General features: G+C 36.9%; 1 protein-coding gene across 3 annotated transcripts in view; it reads left to right on the forward strand.

Annotated features, from left to right (window-relative positions):
* The first annotated feature begins 1,758 nt into the window (after positions 1–1,758).
* Positions 1,759–27,038, forward strand: part of LOC137401734 (von Willebrand factor A domain-containing protein 5A-like) — a 36,981-nt gene continuing 11,701 nt past the window's right edge. For 2 of the 3 annotated variants that reach the window (XM_068088197.1, XM_068088200.1), the window contains exons 1-16: positions 1,759–1,888; positions 2,295–2,503; positions 2,901–3,005; positions 6,898–7,006; positions 9,019–9,176; positions 10,629–10,737; positions 11,970–12,086; positions 16,070–16,193; positions 17,821–17,965; positions 18,451–18,645; positions 20,399–20,560; positions 21,477–21,645; positions 22,409–22,599; positions 23,655–23,799; positions 24,347–24,379; positions 26,289–26,441. In XM_068088197.1, the coding sequence (XP_067944298.1) occupies positions 1,768–1,888; positions 2,295–2,503; positions 2,901–3,005; positions 6,898–7,006; positions 9,019–9,176; positions 10,629–10,737; positions 11,970–12,086; positions 16,070–16,193; positions 17,821–17,965; positions 18,451–18,645; positions 20,399–20,560; positions 21,477–21,645; positions 22,409–22,599; positions 23,655–23,799; positions 24,347–24,379; positions 26,289–26,441 (2,245 nt within the window). In that variant the 5' untranslated portion in view covers positions 1,759–1,767. The remainder of the gene's footprint in view (positions 1,889–2,294; positions 2,504–2,900; positions 3,006–6,897; positions 7,007–9,018; positions 9,177–10,628; positions 10,738–11,969; positions 12,087–16,069; positions 16,194–17,820; positions 17,966–18,450; positions 18,646–20,398; positions 20,561–21,476; positions 21,646–22,408; positions 22,600–23,654; positions 23,800–24,346; positions 24,380–26,288; positions 26,442–27,038) is intronic. The other variant, XM_068088199.1, reaches the window with a different exon arrangement.

A 27,038-nucleotide genomic window follows, 5' to 3' on the forward strand; every position in this document is an offset into this window, starting at 1 on the left:
TATCCTTATTTCAAAACTTGCAAACACAGGAATAACTGGTAAATTTCTTGACACCATCAGGGCATATCCAAAGGTGGCACCGTGAGAATGCGTGAGGCAAAGCGTGACGGTACCAATTCGTGAGAATAAAAAATATCTGCTCAGATGCTCTTGTGCCCTTGCAAGAATTGAACCTTGTGGAACGCCAGTTCCACAAAGTTGAATTCTTGCACCCACACGGTTTCAAATTTTTATAAATGATTTACTTGAGTTACCACTCCACAGCACACCTCATGCTTACGCTGACAATACCTCATTCTATATTCGAAACTGACCCTTCATGCCTCCAATCTAAAATAAATGCTGACCAAACACTTATTCAACAGTGGTGCGTGACAAATCAGATGTCTCTTAACATCTCAAAATCTCACTATATCTTAGTAAATCCACCATTGAATTTCCCTCTGGCAATTTCCATATTTGACAGTAACCTAACTAGACAATCTACTTCTAAACTAGCTGGCTTCATCATCAATGACTCTTTATCATGGCTAGACCTCATCTCATTCATTTCAAATAAAATATCATCTAACCTACGCTTATTTTATGCCATTTGTCATCTTATGAACTTTGATACTGCTAGACTATATTAGTATAATTTTGCCCATTCCTATCTTATATATGGCCTACACGTGTTTTATCCTACAACATCTGTAAAATAAACCAGCACACTATTTATGTTACAAAAAAGCTTTGCGACTTATATGCAAAGACCTATACATACCCCATAAAAACCATCGCCTACTACCTACCAGCTTGATGGTAAGCACTATTGGTGTTCTTCCCTTACCTAAGCTATCACAGTTATAGCTTACCTGCCTCACTGCTCATTCAATACTCCACAATAACTGCTCTAAATATCTCAGCTACAGCTTTCAAACCGTAAAACATGATCACAAAACCAGGACCCGATTTAAATTACCAATTGTCATAAACCACAACAAACTCAACAGTAACCTGTTAAACTCATTTAATAACTTCTGCACCCATTTAGGAACTCTTCCTCGGCAATCTTTTAAAACAAAACTCAAACTACATCTACTATCTTCTGACCAATAATCACCATCCACCATTAAATGGTGAATGGTAAGGTTAAATTTTAGCCTTACCTGTTTTAACAATTTTATATTATACGTTGTTTTTATAACTAGAAAGTTGTTGTCATAGATATGCATAACTATTTTTACAGAGATTTTATTTTTCCACTTTTGTTTAAACGATACTCATATCAATCCTCAACTTTGCTTTTTACATATTTTATGCTTTCAGTTCCAACATTATTATATTAGTTAGCCTATTCATTAGTTTTTTTGTTAGAGTTTTTTTATGTTGTTCTTTCTTGCCTTTTCTGTACACTGCTCTTTAGTTAGGTTACTTGCTGTTGGGTACCTTGTGGAAAACATGTTGTAAAATATGACTACTGATTACCACAATAAAGATTTCCCAAATACATGTGTATATATTGGTCATTGCCCTACTTGCCTATTCGATAGATAAGACAACTCTTGATTTTTGGAATAGCCTGCGTCACCTTTGTCGCTGGTTTGGGCCGACTAATTCAGAATCGTAAAACTTCTAAAAGACTAACTCGAGTGACACATATATCCTTTCGTGACCCATTTTCAACTTTATTATCTTATCGGAAGCCGAGATTTGGAATAACCAAGAAGATGTCATAGTCGCTAATCTCTTGGAATTAGTGCTGCACTCTGGTAAACCGGTTTAGTTATGGAAAGTAGAAAACATAGATGGGGTCTCTATTTTGCTGTGGAAGATTTCAATAAACCAAGACCTCGAAGAACTGTACAAGATAGCATCGATATCAGTCTTTTAAAAGATATTAGACCGGGTAAGTTTAGTGGTAACGGTTAAATCGTAACGACTTGCATATAACGACTTCAAAATCTACTCGTCATTTTGGTTCTCAAATTAGTTATGTTGTTGATAAATACTCTACATAACCAAACTTGTATTTTACTACTTTAGATATTGTGTAGGTCTACGCGTGCATGTCAAACAACACGTAAAGTTGGGGTAAGCAACTCGTGTATCCATCGGCTATGGAAACTTTGCGGCTTACGCAAGGAACTTCATCTTTTTCAACGCTCTGAACAATATTTTATGGATAAATAATTTCTGATCAAGTAGAAGTTGTTGTGCTTGTCATATTGCGATATTGAGTTATATTTACGTACTGAGTGAAGCCTTTAATGTTTAGGGCAGCTACATTGCTTTGTTTTATTGTGCTGTTGTAGTATCGATAGACTCCATCAAACTTTTTGTGACTGTTCACGGCTTAGTTGCGGATGTAACATGCCAATCTACTTTCACAAATACCGAATCAGATCACATTGATGGCTTCTTCTTATTTCCTGTTGACCCTGGGGCATGTTTGTACCATTTTGAAGCATCCCTCTGTGGCAGGAAGGTTGTAGCAGCCAGCAGAGACAAGGGAGAAAATCATGTAAGATATGTGTAATTTCATGCAGTATAGCTCAATAAGCAGTCAGCCAATTTTGGGATAAACATACTTTCAATGTGAAGTCTGTAGCCTGTTTTTATATTACTGTACTTTCAAGACAAACATGAATACTGTTTTTAATGTTTAAGATGAGATTTGTTTGATTTCCTGTTTGTGTTCCATTTTGAAACCTCAGTCTATTATGCATTCATTCACTGTGGTTTCATAACGAGATCATCCACACATTTGGTGCCTGTTGTGTAATCTGTTCCCACTGTATGGGCATACATTTGTCAATTTTGACTCAGAGTTGTGGTGCCTTTTTGCACTAGTTTTTTATTGGCCAGTAGCTGTCGGTGACACTTACATTATTGTTCACTGAATTACTGAACAATTGCAGGAGTTGTCATTACTTGAAGAGCTCGATGGAGAGGGAATTCTTTTGGAAGAGACATCTAGTGACATGTTTACCTGTCATATTGGAGTCGTCCCTTCTGATGAACAGGTAATCTCATTGAAACTCTGGAGGAATGGATATTTTTCATATTTTTATATTATATACCTTATTTGAGAAAGAAAAGCTTAATTTTCTTTCTAGGTTAGTCTGATCCAGCCCATGCAGAAACATGATAGTCAACATGCCTTCAGCAGCTTTAAAGGTTGACTTGCAACAAAATTCACATTACAGTTATTTGATATGAAAAGATTCACCATGTCTTACTCTGTTGTGTTGTAGGTGCAAAATATTGGAAAATGTGATTACAAGCTCTTAAAGGCTCAAAAACAAAAAGCCGCCGTAGATTGGAATCTACGTATTTATTTCTCTGACGTAGACATTACATTTGGTTATTGTCTTGTCACGTGATTTTCTCATGGGAATTGAAAGACCAATAAAAAGCTCAGTATAAAACTTATCGTAGCACTAGTTTATGACAAACACTTCGGGTTTTACCGAAGACCCCGTATCAAATATAGATGCTCGCTACTTTACAGTTTTGTTTCGGCTTGATCTAATCGTCAAGTTTAATTTGATCATGTGACCCAATACTTCGCAAATAATTTTTGCAGCACTTTTCGATTATCACAGGTGACCAATAGGCTCGTCATGATTATCAGACAATGATATGTACTCCTTCGAGCTAAGGTTAAAAAATTTAACGATCTTTTACAGTGGGTTTTGAGATATCAGTGCTAAAAGTGACAGCATTACAATGACGATAAAATAGACTCGTAAGAACAATAGACATGGTTTTATTGAATGCGTAAAGTATATTTGTGAAAATATTATGATGAATGAGGTTGCATGAAAGTGTAAACAGAAACCATCTTGTAACAACTACGTCGTTTGGAAAGAGAATCCAAACTATGGCGGTCTCGTTTGGCTTCGATTAACTGTTCGGTTTTGAGCTTTTAAGAGCTTGTAATCACATTTCCACATATTTTGCATCTACAACACAACAGAGTAAGACTTGGTGAATCTTTTAATACCAAATAACTGGAATGTGAATTTTGATGCAAGTCAACATTTAACAATCACCAGCAATATTTCTTAAATATTTTGCTATAAATATATTTCCAGACTATAGATAATAAGACAAGCTAGGATGAGTATCCTTCATGTTTCTCATTATAAACTCAAATCAATACTTGATTGTTCCTTGCTGCGTTACTGCTATGGACGTAGTAGATGCTTCAAGAGTATTCGGGAGCACTTGCTACATGCTGTCAATAGCTGAAGCACTCACTGAGCCAGACACGCACACCGGTGTTAATCTTACATTGGGGTACCATAATACAGGCTGTTTTGTAGGCTTGAACAGTCGGTCTCAACTGTTAACCACCTGCCCTATTACATACTCATTTGCTTACTCATATTACTAATGCATCTTGCTTTCTTGCATAGCAGAATTTTTGAGGCTCTTCCCTATATTTCCTGCTGAGCACTTTCATCGCCAGTCAGAAATATTATCGGGAAAATTTTTTTATGATGAAAATGGGAAAAACTTTATGTTTAAATTTGGCCTGTTTGATTATCACCACAGTTCAAATAGAGTATCAGAATAGTCCGGTTCCTTCATTCTGGTTAGAGGGTCATTTCAACTGCAGTCAGTCCTCTACTAGCGGTCTTTATATAAATTACAATTTATATTAGAATTTTCCAACGAATGTTTTAAAATTTGGCCCATTGTTCAGCTCTACATCTATGACAGTAACACAGCAAAGAACAATCAAGTATTGATTTGAGTTTACAAAGAATAGAAACATGAATCATCCTCGCTTGTGTTGTTATTCACCAATTTGCAGTATTATCTTCAAATATTTATGATTAAAATATTCATGAACATAAAATTTAGGCAGATGTTCAACTCTACCAACTCTACTCTAATGTACACCTCTACTGAGGGTTACTCTGATGTACAACTCTACTGAGGGTTACTCTGATGTACAACTCTACTGAGGGTTACTCTAATGTTCAACTCTACTGAGGGTTACTCTAATGTTCAACTCTGAAGATTATTGAAACATTGTAGTTAGTTGAAAAGGAAACACGAAGAAAAATAAAAATAGTAAATTATCTATACATTAGAGGGATAAACTGTGTTAGATATACATTAGAGGGATAAACTGTGTTAGATATACATTAGAGGGATAAACTGTGTTAGATATACATTAGAGGGATAAACTGTGTTAGATAGACATTAGAGGGATAAACTGTGTTAGATATACATTAGAGGGATAAACTGTGTTAGATAGACATTAGAGGGATAAACTGTGTTAGATAGACATTAGAGGGATAAACTGTGTTAGATATACATTAGAGGGATAAACTGTGTTAGATAGACATTAGAGGGATAAACTGTGTTAGATAGACATTAGAGGGATAAACTGTGTTAGATATACATTAGAGGGATAAACTGTGTTAGATAGACATTAGAGGGATAAACTGTGTTAGATATACATTAGAGGGATAAACTGTGTTAGATAGACATAAGAGGGATAAACTGTGTTAGATATACATTAGAGGGATAAACTGTGTTAGATATACATTAGAGGGATAAACTGTGTTAGATATACATTAGAGGGATAAACTGTGTTAGATATACATTAGAGGGATAAACTGTTAGATATACATTAGAGGGATAGACTGTGTTAGATATACATTAGAGGGATAAACTGTGTTAGATATACATTAGAGGGATAAACTGTTAGATATACATTAGAGGGATAGACTGTGTTAGATAGACATTAGAGGGATAAACTGTGTTAGAGTTGAGTTCTTAAAGAAATTGTTACTTGAGTGAGATCTAGTCTCAATCTAAATGAGAAAATTTATTTTTGCGATAAATATAATATTAATGTATTCCAAAGTAGTGTGTTACAGCTGCCAAATAGTGCTCAATGAGTGATCAGAGCTTAAATAGAAAATTTATTCATGTAAAACCTTAGATAAAAAACAACTTCATTACTATTAGTTTCATGTCTGTTACGCAGACAATCATCAGATCTGATGATTGTCTGCGTAACAGACATGAAACTAATAGTAATGAAGTTGTTTTTTATCTAAGGTTTTACATGAATAAATTTTATAATATTAATGTATAAAGATATTAATATTAATTAGGGTTATAAATTGCTTCTTCCCCCTGGTTAACCCAAGCAGATAGTAATGCCTATCAAAGCTCGGGTTTCCTACCAGAGACCTGAGAGTTTGAGCACTCGCCTTAAAATCTTAATCGATCCCAATAATACACTTTTCTACAACAGACTTTTGTTGGTTGTTGCTGGTATTTGACCAAGCCACATTTGATGCGCAGGAGTTATTGTACCAAATGCTTCAATGACTGCTGAGATTACAGTTACTCTTACATGCCAGCACTTTTCAATCTCCACTTTGAGTGGGAGATATTTCTCTACTTTTCCCTTTCTTTGCTGGCTATGGTAGTAGACATTTGCTGCTGCTATATCCCTATATGAAGTATGCTTCGTAACTCTATGACTACCTCTGCCTTCATTCCTTTGCCTGCTTTTTAGTTAACATGTATCTATGGAAAAGTAACTGTAAACACATTTTTATATATCTTAATGAAATGTTTTTGCATGTAGTTTTAAGTAATGCGTTTGTTTCGCATGCTATCTGAAGTTACCTGCAGTTTTTATTAAGAATTAGTTGGGAGTTTTTAGGCTGTGTAGCGAATCAAATGAATTACTAGTATTCTTATGCTTTTCTAACATGTAGTAGTTTTAACGTACAAAACAGGAAGGTAATTAACTTGGTAAAGTCCCACTGCTCTTGTATATATCTGCAAGAGGTTATACTTACCAGGTGCAAGAGCAGGTTTTGCAGGCCACATTTATAATACCTGCGTGTATATATACTCTCCGACTTGGCGCTTTAGGTAGAGGTCATGTTCCAGTACAGTATAGAGCTTATGATCTCTCCTGAGGGTCATGTGCCCTTCATTTTTCCTTCCTTCGTACCACGAGAGTTCCAAGCTCGATATATGGGTATGTATTCGCTTTAAACTGCTGTTCCTTTTTGCTTATATTTAAATGAAAGACACGTTCTGAAGGTCAAGGTCAAAATTCTGTCAAAGCTGACAATAAACAGGATCTTTATTGATATTTTTAATTCTTTATATTTTCAATTATAATTGGATATGATAAACGTTATTGGAAACCGTTTGTCTCGATTGATTCAAAATACAGAGTCGCACACTATCTTATTGTGTGTCAAGGTCAATTCTTAGACTCTCAGTCATTATGTTTCCATGACACGGTTATCCGCAAGATGGAAACAGTAAAAGCCTGCAAGGCAAGCGAGTTTTGTTACTGGCAAACTTTTATAGAATGTTTCATGCTTGCGAAAGATGGAAACCGCACTTGTGATGCGCAAAAAAACGCTGCACAAGCTATTCCATTTTAAATCTTTTCCATATTTCAGTCATTTCTATTTCGATTTAAAAAGACAGGAGTCCGCCTCTACGACCACGGGCATAGAGTTCCTTGTCTTTTTTAACAAAGCGCTAGCCTTAATGCGCCCCATTGAAAATTTACATTAGAACATATTTAGCACAGTAGCTCAACATGCGCACAATTTCAAATCCGCCCAATGAAAACATACTGAATGTGAGTTTTCTAAACATAAGAATATAAGACGCCAATGCTGCAATGGTAGTGATCCTGAAAGCAATCAGAATTTTAACTATCTGTGTGTTTGCTAAGAGGTTGACAAGTTGTGTACTTCCTTTTACCCAATCAGTACACTAGTCTCACATGTTATAATGGGAAGACAAATGAGGTATTGATGGCAGTCATCTGTCACAGTCGATCACACCATCTCACATGCTCTTTTTGTCAGAAAAGGAATGTAGTTTAGCAAGGCCTAGAAAAATCTATTTCAAACAATTTTTAAACCATAAATTGTTGCTCATCTTAACTAGTTCATTAATAGGGCATTCTTGTGGTTAATACAAGCTAATCTCTAGGGGAGATTGATTTATGTATTAGTTAGTTAGTAATGTGAGCGTTAGCACTGATTCCTTATGAATTGGACGTGGTCAGAAATCCTGAGGCTACTTGTCCATTTAAAGTTGAACACACTTTGTGAATACATTAATTTAGTGTGGTTTTTACTTGCGAACTTGCCTGTTCAGCATCATGTACCTTGGTTACCTGTAGTTATCCGGTCTTTTCATATAGTTACATAATGCTGCCTACTGGTCATTTTATGCTTATGGCAGCGTTAGCAGTGGATCTTCAAGTCATGCCAGTCTCATGAAATAGCCATGGAATAGTTTAAGGCTTTCTTTTTTCCAATAAACAAATAGTGAAATATATATTATCTACTATATTATGAAGATCTAATCTGGCAATATTGCTCAAAACTGTCACACTAACTAAATGATATAATGTAAAAATTTATAAAAAAATATTTTTTAGTTTTTTTGCAGAGTAGGTCTTGCTGTCTAGAAAACAAACCACATCATTGTAAGTGGATGTCGAAAATGTACTTAACTTATTGTAAAATACTGCAAAAATGAACCACAAAACAAGGGAAAATGATAAGAAACAGGAGTAAAGTTGTCGATGCGAACCAATAATACTGCAGTTACAGTACATCCAACGAATTAAAAAATTAAGTCTAGTTTTTCCTCTTTGCAAGACCACAGAGGTGAGTTTGGAGAATTCCTGGAATGGGTTAGGCAATTTACATGTATTTTACTGTTTGTATAACAGATTCCCTACAACGTAAACGTTCTTGGAACGGATGATTTGCGTTGTTGGAGCATCTACTGTATTCAATTTATGCATTGGCTGAGCACACAGAGAAATAAACAAATATTTTCAGTTGAAAGTTTGAATGGTAAATGTTGTACATGTTGATTAAAAATAAGTTTTCTGTTCACAAACTCTTTTTATTACTGGTGCAACGCCGGGCATTCAGCTAGTATATATAATGCAAAGAAATAAATAATCTATTAGACGGTCAAAGCACGCTATAAGTGGTATTTTTATAGACTCGGCAATGGCTAACCAGAAGATGTTCAATGTAGATGGCTACAGCTTTGACTTCTACTTCCAAGCGATAGTCGCAGGCAATTACATGATTCAAGACGTCTTGTCTCGAGAGGTGCTGGAGATCGATTACCTGGATCAGACACATTACAACGCTAAGGTTGGTTATTCTCGGTAATTGAAAGACAACTTTATGCTATTCGGCCGAGCATAAGTCCTATCTCAGGTCATAGTTAACTAAAGGTAGAAGAAGAACCGTTAGTAATTGTAAGATTTAATTTATATTACGTTTGCTTCTTTATTGTATGAAGCTTTGACTCGTAGGTAAAATCTTGATGTACTTGTCGGAGACGATCACTTCTGTTCCATTTGTCTACTCTGACCGATATGTGATATCAGGAACAAAATGGGTTTGGGCTGAAACTTAATTTGAAAGTCATTGATCTTGTCAGACTGTTTGTACCTTGTAATCAGCAAAACCGAACGTGTAGCGGAAAAATTATCACCGTTATTACTTTGCTCTTATAGTTGTATTTAATTGTTTGTATTTGAATTTTTATACTTTTAGTTAATTAAGTTATATTATTTATATTATTGCTAAAAACGCGAGTTTCATGAAGAATAGTAAAGAAAAAGCGTTAAATACACCAGAGGGACATTATAGTGACATTATAGTGACATTACAGTGACATTACAGTGACATTACAGTGACATTACAGTGACATTACAGTGACATTACAGTGACATTACAGTGACATTACAGTGACATTACAGTGACATTACAGTGACATTACAGTGACATCACAGTGACATCACAGTGACATCACAGTGACATCACAGTGACATCACAGTGACATCACAGTGACATTACAGTGACATTACAGTGACATTACAGTGACATTACAGTGACATTACAGTGACATTATAGTGACATTATAGTGACATTACAGTGACATTACAGTGACATTACAGTGACATTATAGTGACATTACAGCGGCATTATAGCGACATTACAGTGACATTACAGTGACATTACAGTGACATTATAGTGACATTATAGTGTAATATATTTATATAGTGCTTCGCTGTTAGTCAATCACTACAGATTTGTTTCAAGCATACATACATTAGGTCTGCTTGAAACAAATATGTAGGTCAAATGCTTTCAAACATTTGAAAGCATTTGACCTATTTGAAACAAATAGGTCTGTTTTTTTCAGGTGATATCTGCGGAATTTATATATATATAAATATATATACATAACTAATATATATATAGTTATATATTTATGTAAATTTATATATATATATATATATAAATTCACATATATATATTTACGTGAATTTATATATATATATATATAAATTCACATATATATATTTACGTGAATTTATATATATATATATATATATATATATATATAATTATTATTGTACTATTCTATTGTTTTTGGTTGAAGATGCACTACTGACTTGATTACATAGTGTCATCGTTGTCTGTGATTGGCTGGTTCGATCTGGTTAACACGCTCCATCGGTATCGCTATTCAATTTATCGATTTGTTTTTTTTACAAGTGATGGTGTTTGCTGAAACTCTGTCGTGAATTTTAGTTAACTTTAGCTGGAAGTTATCTCCCCAACAGAGATTTTGCATTTACTATGAAGTACGCGGATATAGAGTCACCGCACATTCTTGTACAAAAGGGCGGAAATCCTGCTAGTAAGTTATCTATTTTATGCAAGTCTATGCAAGGAATGCGGTTATCTTTGAGTGCGTAATTCACATATTATTGCCTTAATCACAGTTATCCATCTCAGGAATGTTGACTTTGAACTTAATCCCTTGAGTTTCCCATTTGATAGTGTCTGCTAGATGACTGATTGTTTTTAAGCCAACTGGCTCTGTGATCATCTGCTCATCTCTCATCTGGACTGGCATTAGGCTATTGGTATTTCTTATTGGTATTATTGTTATTGGCACGGCATTTCTTTCATTCATAATCAGATAGCACACTTCACTCGTGTAAATTTTCGATGCAAATAACTGCTTTTAATACAACAATTCATGGCAGGTTCATTGAGGGTAATTGTTTGTAAACAATGTAAAGGTGCATTCTTGAGTTTCCAACCAGATCGGAGTTTAAGAGGCTGGTTTGCGGAAACCAAATATTTTTGGAAACAAACCGTATGCAGGGAATATAGGACCAAATCGGATAAAACATGTGGAAATGCATAGTATGTATGCAGACTAACAGACGCACACACAAAGACAGAAAGGCATTTATTAATGTGGTTTATAGATCTGAAGTCTATATCATATAAGAATTTTAAGTTTAAACCGATGTTTATGGGAACAAACAAAGTGAGGAGGCAACCACCAATTTATATTTTTAAGATTTCTTTACTAAATTGCAATTTATATCAATTCTAGTGTTAACCTTAGAATATGTAAAACTAAACTTAGAGGTATCTGTTAAAGTGATTCCAAAGCGATCGACTCATTGCAAACAAGTTGCCTTGATTGGGCTTTTGAGAGAAACTAGCCTCAGTATCATAGATATTAGACTATGTTCTCAAGTAAATTCCTTGTTTAGCATTTTAAAAGCAATAAAAATAGAATAATAGCCATTGTTATTTGCTAGAATACTCCAGTACAGATTTGTTGCCTCAACTATTCATAAGCATGTGTAACTAGAGGTTAACATATATATTTTCTGTTCATTGTTAGATGCTCATTCAACTACTAATAGAGCCATTCCATCACTACTTGTATCAAAGTATTTATTTAATAGCTCTATGCATTTTAATTTGCTTTCATTACCTAGTTTTAGAGTAGGAAACTTTGTAAATGCTGCACTCTACTCGGTCATATCATCCCATAATAAATTCATGATGATTTCTTCCTTTATGTGAAAAATTTATTTCAGGCTGAAAATTGTATTTTGTTTGTAGCTTTTGATCATGTAGTCATGAAAAACCAGTGCGGGTTGTTCACACTTTTTCATAGACTCAACAAAGCCAAACCGAAGTCAATGAAGGGAGAATTTATTTTCTGTGTTGACCGATCACGTAAGTACAGTCATTACTTTATAACTTTATGACACGTGTAGGGACAACATGGCTTATGTTTGTTTTATGTCAAAATATGGTGGAGTTGTTACTTTCAAAGTCAAAGTTGGCTCTTAAACTATAACTGCCACGTACAACTTTTATCGTAATGTCTAGATAAATCAGACTTGCTGATTCTGATTTTGTACTCAAAATAAAGATTGGTCCACTAACTTTCAGAGTAATAAAGGCTTTTTTACAGCGTTTCAATATCAGTCTCGAAAACAACACAATCGGCGCAACAAGCTCCGCCCATAAATGTTTGATGTAGCCTAGCTTTTTAGGAACGGAAGTTGGGGATGTTTAGTCTGATTTAGAATGATAGAGATGGGTGTCTTAAAACCCATTATTATCCAAAGTCAGCCTGTAAAATAATCTCAGTCTTTTCTGAAAGGTAGATAAGCTATTTAACAGTGCATATTTAAAAATGAGCTCAAAAAAGGGTGATAACAAAGCTAGCTTGTGATAAAATCTCACTTTTTTGAGATCATTTTTCTTGGCCTTCAGCTTATTGAACATCCTGTAACAAACTACAAGGAATTTTAAATAGTTTATCTACCTTTCATAAAAGACAGAGAAGATTTTGCAGGCTGAAATCAGATAATAATTGGTTTTAAGCCACCCATCTCCATCATTCTAAATCAGACTAAACATTTTTAACTTCCATTCCTAAAAAGCTAGGCTACATCATATATTTATGGGCCGAGCTTGTTGCGCCGATTGTGTTGTTTTCTAAATCGATATTAAAACGCTGTAAAACAGCCTTCATTAGTTTAAAAGTTAGTGGACCAATCCTTATTTTGAGTACAAAATCGGAATCAGCGTGGCTGATTTACCTAGTGGATACGATTAAAGTTCTACATCGCAGTTATGGTTTAAAGTCGTCAATGCAAGCCATAGGCAGTAAACCTTCAAGCAAACTGAGCACGCTCTCACAATAATAGTTTAATATTAACGATTTTTCTCATTCAATTGGTAATTTTTAAGTTTTTTATCCACATGATGCTAAAATTACTCCGCTAGTTGCCTTTTGTATGAATATGTACAGTATTTACAAGTATATATGCATTTATCTCGTATGGATACGAATGAGTATAGATACGGGTGAGTATAGATACGAGTGAGTATAGATACGAGTGAGTATAGATACGAGTGAGTATAGATACGAGTGAGTATAGATGCGAGCGAGTATAAATGCGAGCGAGTATGGATACGAGCGAGTATAAATACGAGCGAGTATAGATACGAGCGAGTATAGATACGAGCGAGTATAGATGCGAGCGAGTATAGATGCGAGCGAGTATAGATACGAGCGAGTATAGATACGAGCGAGTATAGATACGAGCGAGTATAGATGCGAGCGAGTATAGATACGAGCGAATATATATACGAGCGAGTATAGATGTGAGCGAGTATAGATGCGAGCGAGTATGGATACGAGCGAGTATAAATACGAGCGAGTTTAGATACGAGCGAGTATAGATACGAGCGAGTATAGATACGAGCGAGTATAGATACGAGTGAGCATAGATGCGAGCGAGCATAGATACGAGCGAGTATAGATGCGAGCGAGTATAGATGCGAGTGAGTATAGGTACGAGTGAGTATAGATACGAGCGAGTATAGATACGAGCGAGTATAGATACGAGCGAGTATAGATACGAGCGAGCATAGATGCGAGCGAGTATAGATACGAGTGAGTATAGATACGAGTGAGTATAGATACGAGCGAGTATATATACGAGCGAGTATATATACGAGCGAGTTTTGATACGAGCGAGTATATATACGAGCGAGTATGTATTCTAGTGAGTATAGATACGAGCGAGTATAGATGCGAGCGAGTATATATACGAGCGAGTATATATACGAGCGAGTTTTGATACGAGCGAGTATATATACGAGCGAGTATAGATACGAGCGAGTATAGATACGAGCGAGTATAGATACGAGCGAGTATAGATACGAGCGAGTATAGATGCGAGCGAGTATAGATACGAGCGAGTATAGATGCGAGTGAGTATAGATACGAGCGAGTATAGATACGAGCGAGTATAGATACGAGCGAGTATAGATGCGAGCGAGTATAAATGCGAGCGAGTATGGATACGAGCGAGTATAAATACGAGCGAGTATAGATACGAGCGAGTATAGATGCGAGCGAGTATAGATGCGAGCGAGTATAGATACGAGCGAGTTTAGGTACGAGCGAGTATAGATACGAGCGAGTATAGATACGAGCGAATATAGATGCGAGCGAGTATAGATACGAGCGAGTATAGATGCAAGCGAGTATAGATGCGAGCGAGTATGGATACGAGCGAGTATAAATACGAGCGAGTTTAGATACGAGCGAGTATAAATACGAGCGAGTATAGATACGAGCGAGTATAGATACGAGCGAGTATAGATGCGAGCGAGTATAGATGCGAGCGAGTATAGATACGAGCGAGTATAGATGCGAGTGAGTATAGGTACGAGCGAGTATAGATACGAGTGAGTATAGGTACGAGTGAGTATAGATATGAGCGAGTATAGATACGAGCGAGTATAGATGCGAGCGAGTATAGATGCGAGTGAGTATAGGTACGAGTGAGTATAGGTACGAGCGAGTATAGATACGAGCGAGTATATATACGAGCGAGTATAGATACGAGCGAGCATAGATGCGAGCGAGTATAGATGCGAGCGAGTATAGATACGAGTGAGTATAGATACGAGTGAGTATAGATACGAGCGAGTATATATACGAGCGAGTATATATACGAGCGAGTATATATACGAGCGTGTTTTGATACGAGCGAGTATATATATGAGCGAGTATGTATTCTAGTGAGTATAGATACGAGCGAGTATAGATGCGAGCGAGTATATATACGAGCGAGTGTATATACGAGCGAGTTTTGATACGAGCGAGTATATATACGAGCGAGTATAGATACGAGCGAGTATAGATGCGAGCGAGTATAGATACGGCTGAGTATAGATACGAGTGAATATAGATACGAGTGAATATAGATACGAGCGAGTATAGATAGGAGCGAGTATAGATACGAGCGAGTATAGATACGAGTGAGTATAGATACGAGCGAGTATAGATGCGAGCGAGTATAGATGCGAGCGAGTATAGATACGAGCGAGTATAGATACGAGTGAGTATAGATACGAGCGAGTATAGATACGAGCGAGTATAGATACGAGCGAGTATAGATACGAGCGAGTATAGATACGAGCGAGTGTAGATATGAGCGAGTATAGATACGAGTGAATATAGATACGAGTGAGTATATATACGAGCGAGTATATATACGAGCGAGTATAGATACGAGCGAGTATAGATACGAGCGAGTATAGATACGAGCGGGTATAGATGCGAGCGAGTATAGATTCGAGCGAGTATAGTTTCGAGCGAGTATATATACGAGCGAGTATAGATACGAGCGAGTATAGATTCGAGCGAGTATAGATTCTAGCGAGTATAGATGCGAGCGAGTATAGATACGAGTGAGTATAGATACGAGCGAGTATATATACGAGTGAGTATAGATGCGAGCGAGTATAGATACGAGCGAGTATAGATACGAGCGAGTATAGATACGAGCGAGTATAGATACGGCTGAGTATAGATACGAGTGAATATAGATACGAGTGAATATAGATAGGAGCGAGTATAAATACGAGCGAGTATAGATACGAGTGAGCATAGATACGAGCGAGTATAGATGCGAGCGAGTATAGATACGAGCGAGTATAGATACGAGCGAGTATAGATACGAGCGAGTATAGATACGAGCGAGTATAGATCTGGGTAACTATCTCAATCATGCTTAAGTTATAGAATTTTCATAATTGCATGACCTTCAATTTCTTCTCAAACTCTCATAGATATATCTTACCTGCATGCAGACTCCTTAGGCTTTACACTCTTTCTCTCTCTCTCACAGCCGGCATGCGCGGTTACAAGATGCAACTTGCCAGGGAGACACTCCTTTATTTTATCAAAGGCCTTCCTTCTGGCTGCTATTTCAACATCGTCAGCTTTGGAGCTGCCGCTTCTCCACTCTTTAAGTAGGTCATTTTTAAACTAGCTTATTTATAAGTACATGTAGGTCAGTATAAAGTGGAATTGGTGCATGTCGATCTAGTCATTGTCTATTAGTCTAGCCATATTTTATTGAATGTAGGTCACCAATGGGACTTTGGCATTTCGCTCCTTGAGTAGACCATACAAATACAATTTTAGGTTATTTTTTTACAGTTTTAACTAGCAATTTCTTCTATCAAATGTAAAGAGCAGGTAGTTATATTACAGAGTTGTGCGCTCTTTTTCGGCCATTTTAGTGTAAAGATTAGTAAATGGTTTTATGGAGTGGGTAAATATTTGTGTGGTATTTGCTTGTTTAGCTATTGGTAACATCGAATGTACTAGGATAGATCTGAAGTCGAGCAAAGACAGATTCAGTAATGATATACGAGGGTCTCATCAGAACCTGGTTAATACAGGCTGGTATTCCTCATCCTTATAGAGCTGTTTTACTGCTGAACCACCGCTGGCCTGTTTGTTGTGTTTCAAAGTCAATATTACAATTAAATGAACAGAATTGAGTGTTTAGGTACTATTCAATTTATTATGAGCGTGATGCTAGTTACGTATTTCGCATTCATTTTATAGGTATGCTAGGCGCTCCTACATCGTAAATAATCCATTCCAGGAATGTTTATGTTATAGGGGTTTTACGTTGTAATGGAAAGCGGCAGTGTATTTGCTCCCATATGGCGACATATATCGCCTAGCAAATCTATCAAGCTCGTATGGCTGAATTAGTAAGGCATCGGACTGGTGAATGGGAGGGTCCGAGATCAAATCCTTTGCGATATCGATTTCTTATTCCAAAATTTTAATTGCTATTGATGGACATATACAACGACGGACGAATACACAAACTGAGACACATATATAGATTTATCTCGCATGTGTGGCGAGATAAGTTACTATTCCAACTGAATTTGAGAACTCGCCTGACTTGATGCTTTACGTTATATGGAATGTTTTGCTCAAGCAAAAACTTCACATAAACTCTTTATGTCATATAGAATTTACGTTATAAATGTTTCTACTGTATTTATTGTGTAAGTTATTTTTTGACGAAATTCAATTTTTTGTTTTTATGAAAATTGTCAGCCAGCCGAGATGTTTTATTTTATTTTAAATACTTACTGTGAATGAATCAGCGACTAGAATCTTCCTGCCAACACTATATGGGGTTACATCTTGTGAGCCTACTAAAGTGGATCGCAAATGTATAAGTAGTTGTCTTTTCCAGAATTAATGAAATGTAAAACCAAAAGCTAGTGGAAGTTGTTAATCTCAACTGCAAGATGTTAGTAATTTGTCTACTACACGCAGCTGTGGATATCCTGTTTTCATTACTCGTTATCCAAATCAGACATTAGATACATGATTGTGGAGTGGCCGTGAAGATGGTACGAACTGTGCATTCTGGGATTTGTTGCTTGTTTGTAAAATTTTCACAATGCCAAGTTTGACTTTATCGAAAGTTACTTATTTTTAGATTTAGTCAATCCAAACAATTAATTAGCCTAAGATCTTTGCTGGTCCATTTTAGCCGTTTTGCAGCAATTTCCCTGTTGTCATAACTCAGTAAATATGACAGTTTCTCATTGCTATTGTCAGGTCTAGTCGAGTGTACAACCAGTACAATGTTATGAAGGCCATTAAGTGTCAACTGAAGATGAGGGCCGATATGGCAGGTCATAATATGCTGAGTCTTTTGGAGCACATCTACAGCCAGCCCATCATTGCTGGACACCCTAAGCAGGTGCTCTCACTTGGCAGTTTTATCTTGATTAAAATTTCATGGTCATGCTAGACAATAACTGAATGTCTTTTCCTGTCTGACCTGTAATTTTGCTGACAATCATTATGAGATTTGCTTTGAGGCTGGTAAGTTTGCGATTCTATTTATAGTAATTCAGCTAGATCCTTATTTGAATAATATTGGAATCGCAACTCTCAGATGTTTCCTTTGCAGTCTATTAACATTGGCTAAACATATGTAAATAAAATTAGTTCTTCGTACGCATAATATGTCTATGTCATGACATGACCTATGACACACTGCTTCATCTTTCATAGATGCCCGGGAAGTTGCACAATGCACCTGTATATGACACAGTGTATATGACACTTTATGCAGGTAGTTCAATGCTGAATATAACACCATAAGCAGGTAGTTTAACACTGTATATGACACGTTATGCAGGTAGTTTAGCGAGTCATTGTCGGCTACTGGCATTTTTACAGGTATTCCTGATAACTGAAGGAACAATAGCCAACAAGCACGAATGTGTGGAGTATGTCAGCGCGCGCGCTGAATACGCAAGGCTTTTTCCTATTGGCATCGGTGAGACTTGTGAGAGAAATATGATTACTGGACTCGCACGAGCTGGCAACGGAAAACCTCATTTTCTTAACCTCAATGAGAAACCCTACAACACGGTAGGTTCTACAAGGCTTTAAGTATGTGTTGATCTTCACAGTTGTTTAGTTCTTGCAGTATATTCAGGCAGAGGGAAGATAACTACCATAAATCCTCGATTGGAATGTTTATTTAAATGTACCTGTAATAGAATGTCACTATAGAAGAAGGGTTGAAAAATACAGCACCACCCTTTATTTAAACGCCACCTCTAATTAAGCGCCACTATAAGAGAAGAGTTGAAAAATAGAGTGTCATGGCGTTTTAAATAGAGGTTTTTGCGGTTTTTACATGCAATATGTATACAGCATGACAGATTTAGAGCTGTCATGCTTTTGTCAATTTCAAAATTGACAAAACCTTGTTCCATTCTCAGTCATGGGTATGCCATGCTGTGTGACTGACGATGTTCCATCTGGAAATCGCCAGTCACGCAGGCAGCATGCCAAACCTCTACTGAATTAATAGAGTAGAGTAATCTCTTGCGGCTTCTTGACCTCGTTACTTTGCGGAATAAAATATATCCATTAACTCTTTCGTTACCGCAAGCCGATATATCGGCTTGTCAATAAAGTTTCACTTTTCTTTTTATTACGAAGCCTACACATTAGATAGACTAATCAAGTTTTGTCTCCAACAAAACAACCTTGTTGCCAATCACATGCAACCAAGAGAAATTTTTTTTTGGCTCAACAATTCTATTTTTAATTGTTTTTCAAAACGGCAAAACCCGATCGTTACCCTCACGGCAATAAGAAACGCACCACATTCGTTCAACGCAAAGAAAGCGTCAGAAAGAAATGCGAGAGTGGGATTCACTAAACAATTTTATACTTATCTTGTAGAGAATTTTGTTCTGAATAAGATGCACTTTACAGTGAAACGATATCTGTTTTTATTCTTGAGATATTGCTCAAATACTAGCGGTATATCGGTTTTTCGAAAATCCGTTTGCATTAGTTTGGTCGGAATTTAATGTGGTAGTGAAAGAGTTGAAAGATTAAAAATTAAAGGAAATTAATAGAAAAAAAAACTAGAATACTGCTGAGGAATCTCCCACTCTTGGGAGAATCCTCAGCAGCATCATTGTGATAGTAGTCGTCGGGCTTTGCTGTTTTTCTTTTTGTTAAAGTCTGAAAGCGACAAGTGGTTGTGATTAGTGCCGGGCACAGGTAATAAATCCCAGCACTAGATGTGATACCCTTTATCTTGCTTTTTAAACGCTCTTGACCCTCAAATTGGTCTAACAAACTTACAAAATGTAGGAAGATTCTTACGATTAGTTTAAAAGTGGCTTTGAAAATTGTTTTTTACTTCGTGGTTGTTCACTTATCGTTGGAGACGCTGGTCCCCATCAGCAATGATAAGTGAGGGTTTATTGTATTTATCTTGGGATACTTCATTGACACCATCTTTTGTGAGTCTCTAATCTCAATATTTTGGTTATAAACATTATTTGATTATTTGGTTATAAACCTTGACTGATGAACAATATCCTAGCTTTTTATTGGCTTGTAGTTCGTCCAATCAAATTCTCGTGTTATCTGTTTACTCACACCGCTTGTGGCATTGTATTTTATGTTATTGTCCCCTTTTTTATTTAGCAAGAGTCCTCCCTGTTTTACTAAGTTGCTAAAAACGCAAGCGAAATACCTAATGGCAGACTGGATTTGAGACCACAAATGAATTTAATCAAGCCCTACCACTATGTTCTCAGCTTACGCTATGCCTAGAGTGACTCTAGTATCTACTTCATATTAAATGTCTGTGCAGGTGCTAGAGTGCTTAAAGCAAGCCATGCAACCTGGTCTCACAAACCTCGTCATGGAGTTTGACACCCCAGCGGGTGTCACATGCCTCACTATTCCACCCACAATTCCCTCAATTGTCTTTGCTGAGGAGAAGCTTCAGATCTACATTCTTATTCGTGGGGAGGTTGGTACTTAATGGTAGACCTTAGGGGACAGTAGTGCTAGAAAAGTTAAGAGAGTAGAGGTTTGTGTTCGAAGGTAGACCTCCGGAAGCAGTAGTGCTGGTAGTATCAATAGTGAGTAGAGGTATGTGTTAAAAGGTAGACATTGGGAGGCAGTAGTGCTGGTAGTATCAATAGTGAGTAGAGGTATGTGTTAAAAGGTAGACATTTGGAGGCAGTAGTGCTGGTAGTATCAATAGTGAGTAGAGGTATGTGTTAAAAGGTAGACATTGGGAGGCAGTAGTGCTGGTAGTATCAATAGTGAGTAGAGGTTTGTGTTCGAAGGTAGACCTCCAGAAGCAGTAGTGCTGGTAGTATCAATATTGAGTAGAGGTATGTGTTAAAAGGTAGACTTTGCGAGGCAGTAATGCTGGTAGAACTAATAGAGAGAATAGAGGTATGTGTTAGAAGATAGACATTAGCAGGCAGTAGTTCTAGTAGTATTAACAAAGAGTATAGGTATGTGTTAGAAGGTAGACCTTAGAGGATGATAGAATTGGAGATTCAGAATTGGAGCAAGTGGAAGGCCCTTATCGGTACCTGTCTAGCTGCTCATACCACTAGCCAATGTACAACTGTTTATTATACTGTATAAATCACAATGGTATCATTTGTATGGGATTGAGTGATATAATTTAGACATGGTTATCATATTTAATGTGATGCACTTATGCATAGCAATTGTATGAATATAGTAAGATGAAGCTTGGACTGATCGGCTGTATTGATGACATTTTGGTTACTAAATTTACACTCTCCAACTATGTGTATTAATATGTTTTCTTCCGCAATCATTAAGACATTTTTTGTTGAATCACAATTGTTCCAAAATATCGTTTCTTTGTTATTCTGTGCACGCTTTGTTATTTTTTGCTCTAGCCGGAGGACCCAAATGATAGCAGCTGCTCTGTAACGCTCCGTGGAATGCTTGGTAAGAATGAACCATACTCCCACACATCGTACTTCAATCTATCCGAGTCTATGGTCAATGAGAATCTGCCCATTCACAGGCTCGCCCTCAAAACTGAGATAATTGACTTGGAAAGATGTAAGTATTGCTAGGTAACTTCTTGCTAGACTTGGCTATGTAAGTTATTGTAGTCACCTACAGATGTCTTTTTGTCTAGAAAACAGTTTTTGACTGCTTCAACTCTTGATATACCGCTAGTGTTTATGCAATATCTCGAGAGTCAATGCAAATATTGTTTTACTCAGTGCAAAATTCGCTACAAGATAAGTATAAAATGTTTTAGTGAATCTGACTCTCGCAAAATCTCTGACACTTCCTTTGAACGAACGCGGTAAATTTCTTATTGCCATGACAATAGCAATCTGGTTTTCCCGTTTTGAAAAATAATTAGAAATGGAATTTCCTAGCAAAAATATTTTCGATTGTTTGCACGTTATTGGCAACAAGGTTGTTTTCTTCGGAGACAAAATCTGATTAGTCTAGTTAATGGGTGGGCTTCGTAATGAAAAGAAAAGCGAATCCCTATTGATTAGCCGGTACATCGGCTTACGGTCTGTACTTCTATTATCGAGATAGCCGATACATCGGCTTACTGTAGCGAAAGAGTTAAAGGCAATATGGTCGATTATTGGGATGTTTTTATAAGTTACCTTTGAACTTTTCATGAGACAGCAGTCGGTCAAGTTTCAACTTTCCAGCAGCCAGTCAAGTTTTCAAGCAGCTTTTTCAGCTGACCAGGTTGGCAGGTGCCAAGGTAGAAGTAGTTAAAAGATACTTGAGTGTCTTGAGAGGCAGCGGGTATGCTGACAAGCTTGAATAAGTTTCACATTTATATCTGTAGCGATAGCAAATGCAATGGGAGCAGACGACATCTTGGAAAACGAGTATCACATTGTACAGGCTGGTATCGGTGCCAACATCACTTCCAGGTTCACCCCTTTAGTTGGTTTGGACGCAGTCACCGGACAGGAAGTGGAGGGATTTCCCATCATTCGCTTAAGAGCGGATGAGTTGGCATACAGTCGAGCTGTGGTAAGAAGTAAATGGTTAAACTTTTTGTATTGTTTGTAATGTTATGTTAGGTATTCCAAAATAACATATGAGTAAAATGTTGGAAAATCCAGCAGCTTTGAGCTACACGTTTCTTTTCGCCAGTAAAAGACGGTCATTATTTAAATTGTTTTAAACTTTTGAATTTTATAAAATGCTCATGATTCTAGTCGCCTGAAGGGTGATACCGGTACTCTTGTTTAATTGGTACATCCAAACCCTTAAATCTAAATCTTCTTTGTGTGTTGAAATCATCATATGTAGGAAAAAATATTCCCTTTGAATCACACTCTATTCTGTTTAATTCGTTCAGCGGCTCACTAACCTATGGTAGTGTGCAGGTGTAGTTACCCCGAGCATTAAAATAATTACTTTTTATGAAACTATGGAAAAAAATTAAATCTAGTTTGTTATTTTTAATTTTGTAATCTTCACATTCACGCGTTGCGTTAAGAGGCTTGAGGTGTCACAAATGCTTTGCACTTTTACACTTTACAAAGCGTAACAGGAAAACATGTCTGCTATCACAATGATGTCCATGGGGAGGTATTTCATCAGGCAAGAGCATGAGAGAGATTTATAGATTTAATTTTTTTTCTCTTTTATTTGTTTAATTAGTTATAGTTTAATGAATTATTTTACCTCGCGAAGTACTGAAGTCGTGAAAGGTCAACCTCAAAATGGCAAAGGATTACTGTATATCTGCAAAATCCTGGTTTCATGGTCAGCACAAAACATACGATTTGATTTCAACTGCTTGCAACATTCAAATACAACCAAAAGGTATTTGATCTTTTAGGAAAAAAAAGCAAAAGTTGGAATCGCTGACTTAATAGCAAAAACTTTATATCTTCTCAGCGTTATATGGTTTTAATGAGAACGTCACAGTTTCAACATTGCAATGTTAAAGTGAAAGCTAGACTGGATTGTAATTTCTGAGGCTGCCAGATACCAAAGTGCGGTTTCATTTCACTCAAGTCTAATCTCAAGTTGCTTTTTCTATTTCATCTGTTAGCTCGAGGCTTTTTTTTATGCAGGCTCCTGCAGCTGGCTCAGTGTACAAATCCCTCAGCAGGCTGACCTTGTCGCGTCCTGGAGAAAGCCCGAGTGCTTTTGTTAGAGGTATATTTGACAGGCAGTCCGGAGGTCAGCGTGCAAACTACTCTATGGCTGACTCTCGCAGTAAGGAATTTCTTTATTATTACACTCAACTGTCTATTTATGAGAAGCTGTGTCTCAAGTTAAAGACATTCAAAGTTGCCTATCTAGTTTGTAGATGCATTCAATACTAGTTCTGTTTCCCTTCATAGTGCCAACACTCTGACACATGTAATCAAGTGATTGTATAGTCTCAATACTGACACATGTAAACAAGTGATTGCATAGTGTCATTCTGACGCATGTAAACAAGTGATTGCATAGTGTCATTCTGACGCATGTAAACAAGTGATTTTATAGTGTCAACACTGACACACATAATCAAATGATTATATACTGTCAACTCTGGCAGTTATGATCAGGTGATTGTATTGCACCAACACTGACATATGTAATCAAGTGATTGTATAGTGTGAACACTGACGGTTGTACTTAGGTGATTTTGTGGTTTGATGATGCATAATGTGGTGTTCGACTGAATATGTCAACTTTCTATCAAGTTTCATATGTCCTGAATTATGTTTATAATTTAACAAATCTTTGATATGATTATCTTCTTTCTCATGCGCAGGTCTCCGTACGAGCAATACCACGGGTGATCCAGGTGTATAAACACTGCTAGCATGTTACTTGCCTTGTATTACACACTTTGCTCACTGCCTTTTTCTTATTACTTTTAAAACTGTAACTACTTGACTAGCCATAGGCTAGTGCTACCATGGGTGCACAACTCCAACTTTCTCTTCCTGTGCATGATCCATCAATGTATCTTATACACATGGTTGTTGTGAATTGAACACTGCCTGATGAGATAATATATTTTCACATAGTGGTTATTCTACAATTCATTATGCTTCTTATGTGAGAGAGTAAGGTGTAGTTGTTAGTACCAGGTAGATTAGCTTGTGAGGAGAAGATACCAGTTTGCGCACCCTCGTAGCTCGAGTCTCCGAATGAGCGAATATGTGAGAAGCTCCTCTTCGCAAAAAGATAATTTGCAAGTAGACCTCGCAAAGATATGATAGTTTAGTGTAGGCCTGACTGGTGTATGCTCCACACGTGTTAAATATGCTTTGGTATAATGGCTGCTTCAGGCTTAATGCATCTGTTAATGTTAATTTTTCGTATGACTACAGGCTACCTGGTTTTACATGAGCTATACAGGCATCTAGCTGAGCTTCTGGGTGATGCTATGCCCTGGCTTAAAATTCCTGCGCAGTTGGATATCGTCTTTCTTTTTAAGCCTAGTTTAACGATCTCTGCTCACTTTTCTCACTTTAATATCTAGTTTATTCATCGCTCCTCTCACTTCTCTCACCTGAATGTCTAGTTTATTCATCGCTCCTCTCACTTCTCTCACCTTGATGTCTAGTTTATTCATCGCTCCTCTCACTTCTCTCACCTGAATGTCTAGTTTATTCATCGCTCCTCTCACTTCTCTCACCTGAATGTTTAGTTTATTCATCGCTCCTCTCACTTCTCTCACCTTGATGTCTAGTTTATTCATCGCTCCTCTCACTTCTCTCACCTTGATGTCTAGTTTATTCATCGCTCCTCTCACTTCTCTCACCTTGATGTCTAGTTTATTCATCGTTCCTCTCACTTCTCTCACCTGAATGTCTAGTTTATTCATCGCTCCTCTCACTTCTCTCACTTTAACGTCTAGTTTATTCATCGCTCCTCTCACTTCTCTCACCTTGATGTCTAGTTTATTCATCGCTCCTCTCACTTCTCTCACCTGAATGTCTAGTTTATTCATCGCTCCTCTCACTTCTCTCACCTGAATTTCTAGTTTATTCACCGCTCCTCTCACTACCCTCACCTGAATGTCTAGTTTATTCATCGCTCCTCTCACTTCTCTCACCTGAATGTCTAGTTTATTCACCGCTCCTCTCACTTCCCTCACCTGAATGTCTAGTTTATTCATCGCTCCTCTCACTTCTCTCACCTGAATGTCTAGTTTATTCACCGCTCCTCTCACTTCTCTCACCTTGATGTCTAGTTTATTCACCGCTCCTCTCACTTCTCTCACCTTGATGTCTAGTTTATTCATCGCTCTTCTCACTTCTCTCACCTTGATGTCTAGTTTATTCATCGCTCCTCTCACTTCTCTCACTTTAATATCTAGTTTATTCATCGCTCCTCTCACTCCTCTCACTTCTCTCACCTTGATGTCTAGTTCATCGATCTCTTTTCTCACCTGCCCCTTTTTCTTCAGTTTTAACCTTCCCTCTTCTTTCTATCATCCTCTTTTCTCATGTTCCTCTTTTACCTTTTCTATTTCTCTCTCTTTCTCTGTAATGCTCTCTCAATTTTCACCTCCTTGTTTTCAATTCTTATTCATTTCTCTCATCTAAATAGCTCCTATTCTCCTACATTCCCTTTTATCGGCTCTCTGTCTACATTCAGTGCCCCACCATTTATTATATCATTTTTTCATCATGACATCTTGCTGCTACCGCACCTCTACTATCTGATCAGCCAGCCTCAATGATAAACCTTCCTTTCATTAGTTCATGACTTCGATGATGAGTTGGAGGATGGGTTGGAGATGGAATACACCTACCGGCGACCACCCGCTACTGTCGCCGACCTAGACAGCGAGTTGGCTCTTTCAGAGATTTATATGGGAGTCAGCGATAAAAATGAGTGGGACAAATTTAAAGGTGCGCCATTTAATTTCTGTGTCTTGACAGAAACTGGATGCCAGACTCTGTAACTCATTTTTGGCAGGGTTGTTATTTCAGATGGAAAAAACACTCTTTCTTAGGTCGATGGAAAAATTCAGGAAATAAAAAAGAAGCTTGCAAATAGACACAATTGGAATAAATTAAACAAATGGAAATTATTTTAAAATTTAGTGGAGTAATTTTCATGATTGCTGATAGAAATAGTTCTGTTGCTCACAAAGAGAGTAACAGACATTGATGGAAGTGAAGGTGGAAAATGAATATTGGTAGCTGTTTATCATAGAGAGCTTTAGTTAACATCGTAGACAGTTGTTTTAGCCTTTCGGTTAAAACTGTACAAGTACTTATGTCAGCATTTTTTGTGTCAGTATTTTATCAGTTTATCTTAGAGTTGTTATGGAATATCGTGTGTGCATGAGGTTGATAGACCGCCCTCATCATCTCAAAGAAATAGAAGGCTATTTTGTACTTTTTTTATTTTTGAATGGTTTTTTACTGAACATTTTTATACACCATTATTTCTTACTATTTAACTGCTTCTGTAGTTCACTCTAATAAAATGTTTCCTAGAGA

The sequence above is a fragment of the Watersipora subatra genome, chromosome 8 (genome assembly GCF_963576615.1).
Source record: "Watersipora subatra chromosome 8, tzWatSuba1.1, whole genome shotgun sequence".
Taxonomy (NCBI): Eukaryota; Metazoa; Bryozoa; class Gymnolaemata; order Cheilostomatida; family Watersiporidae; genus Watersipora; species Watersipora subatra.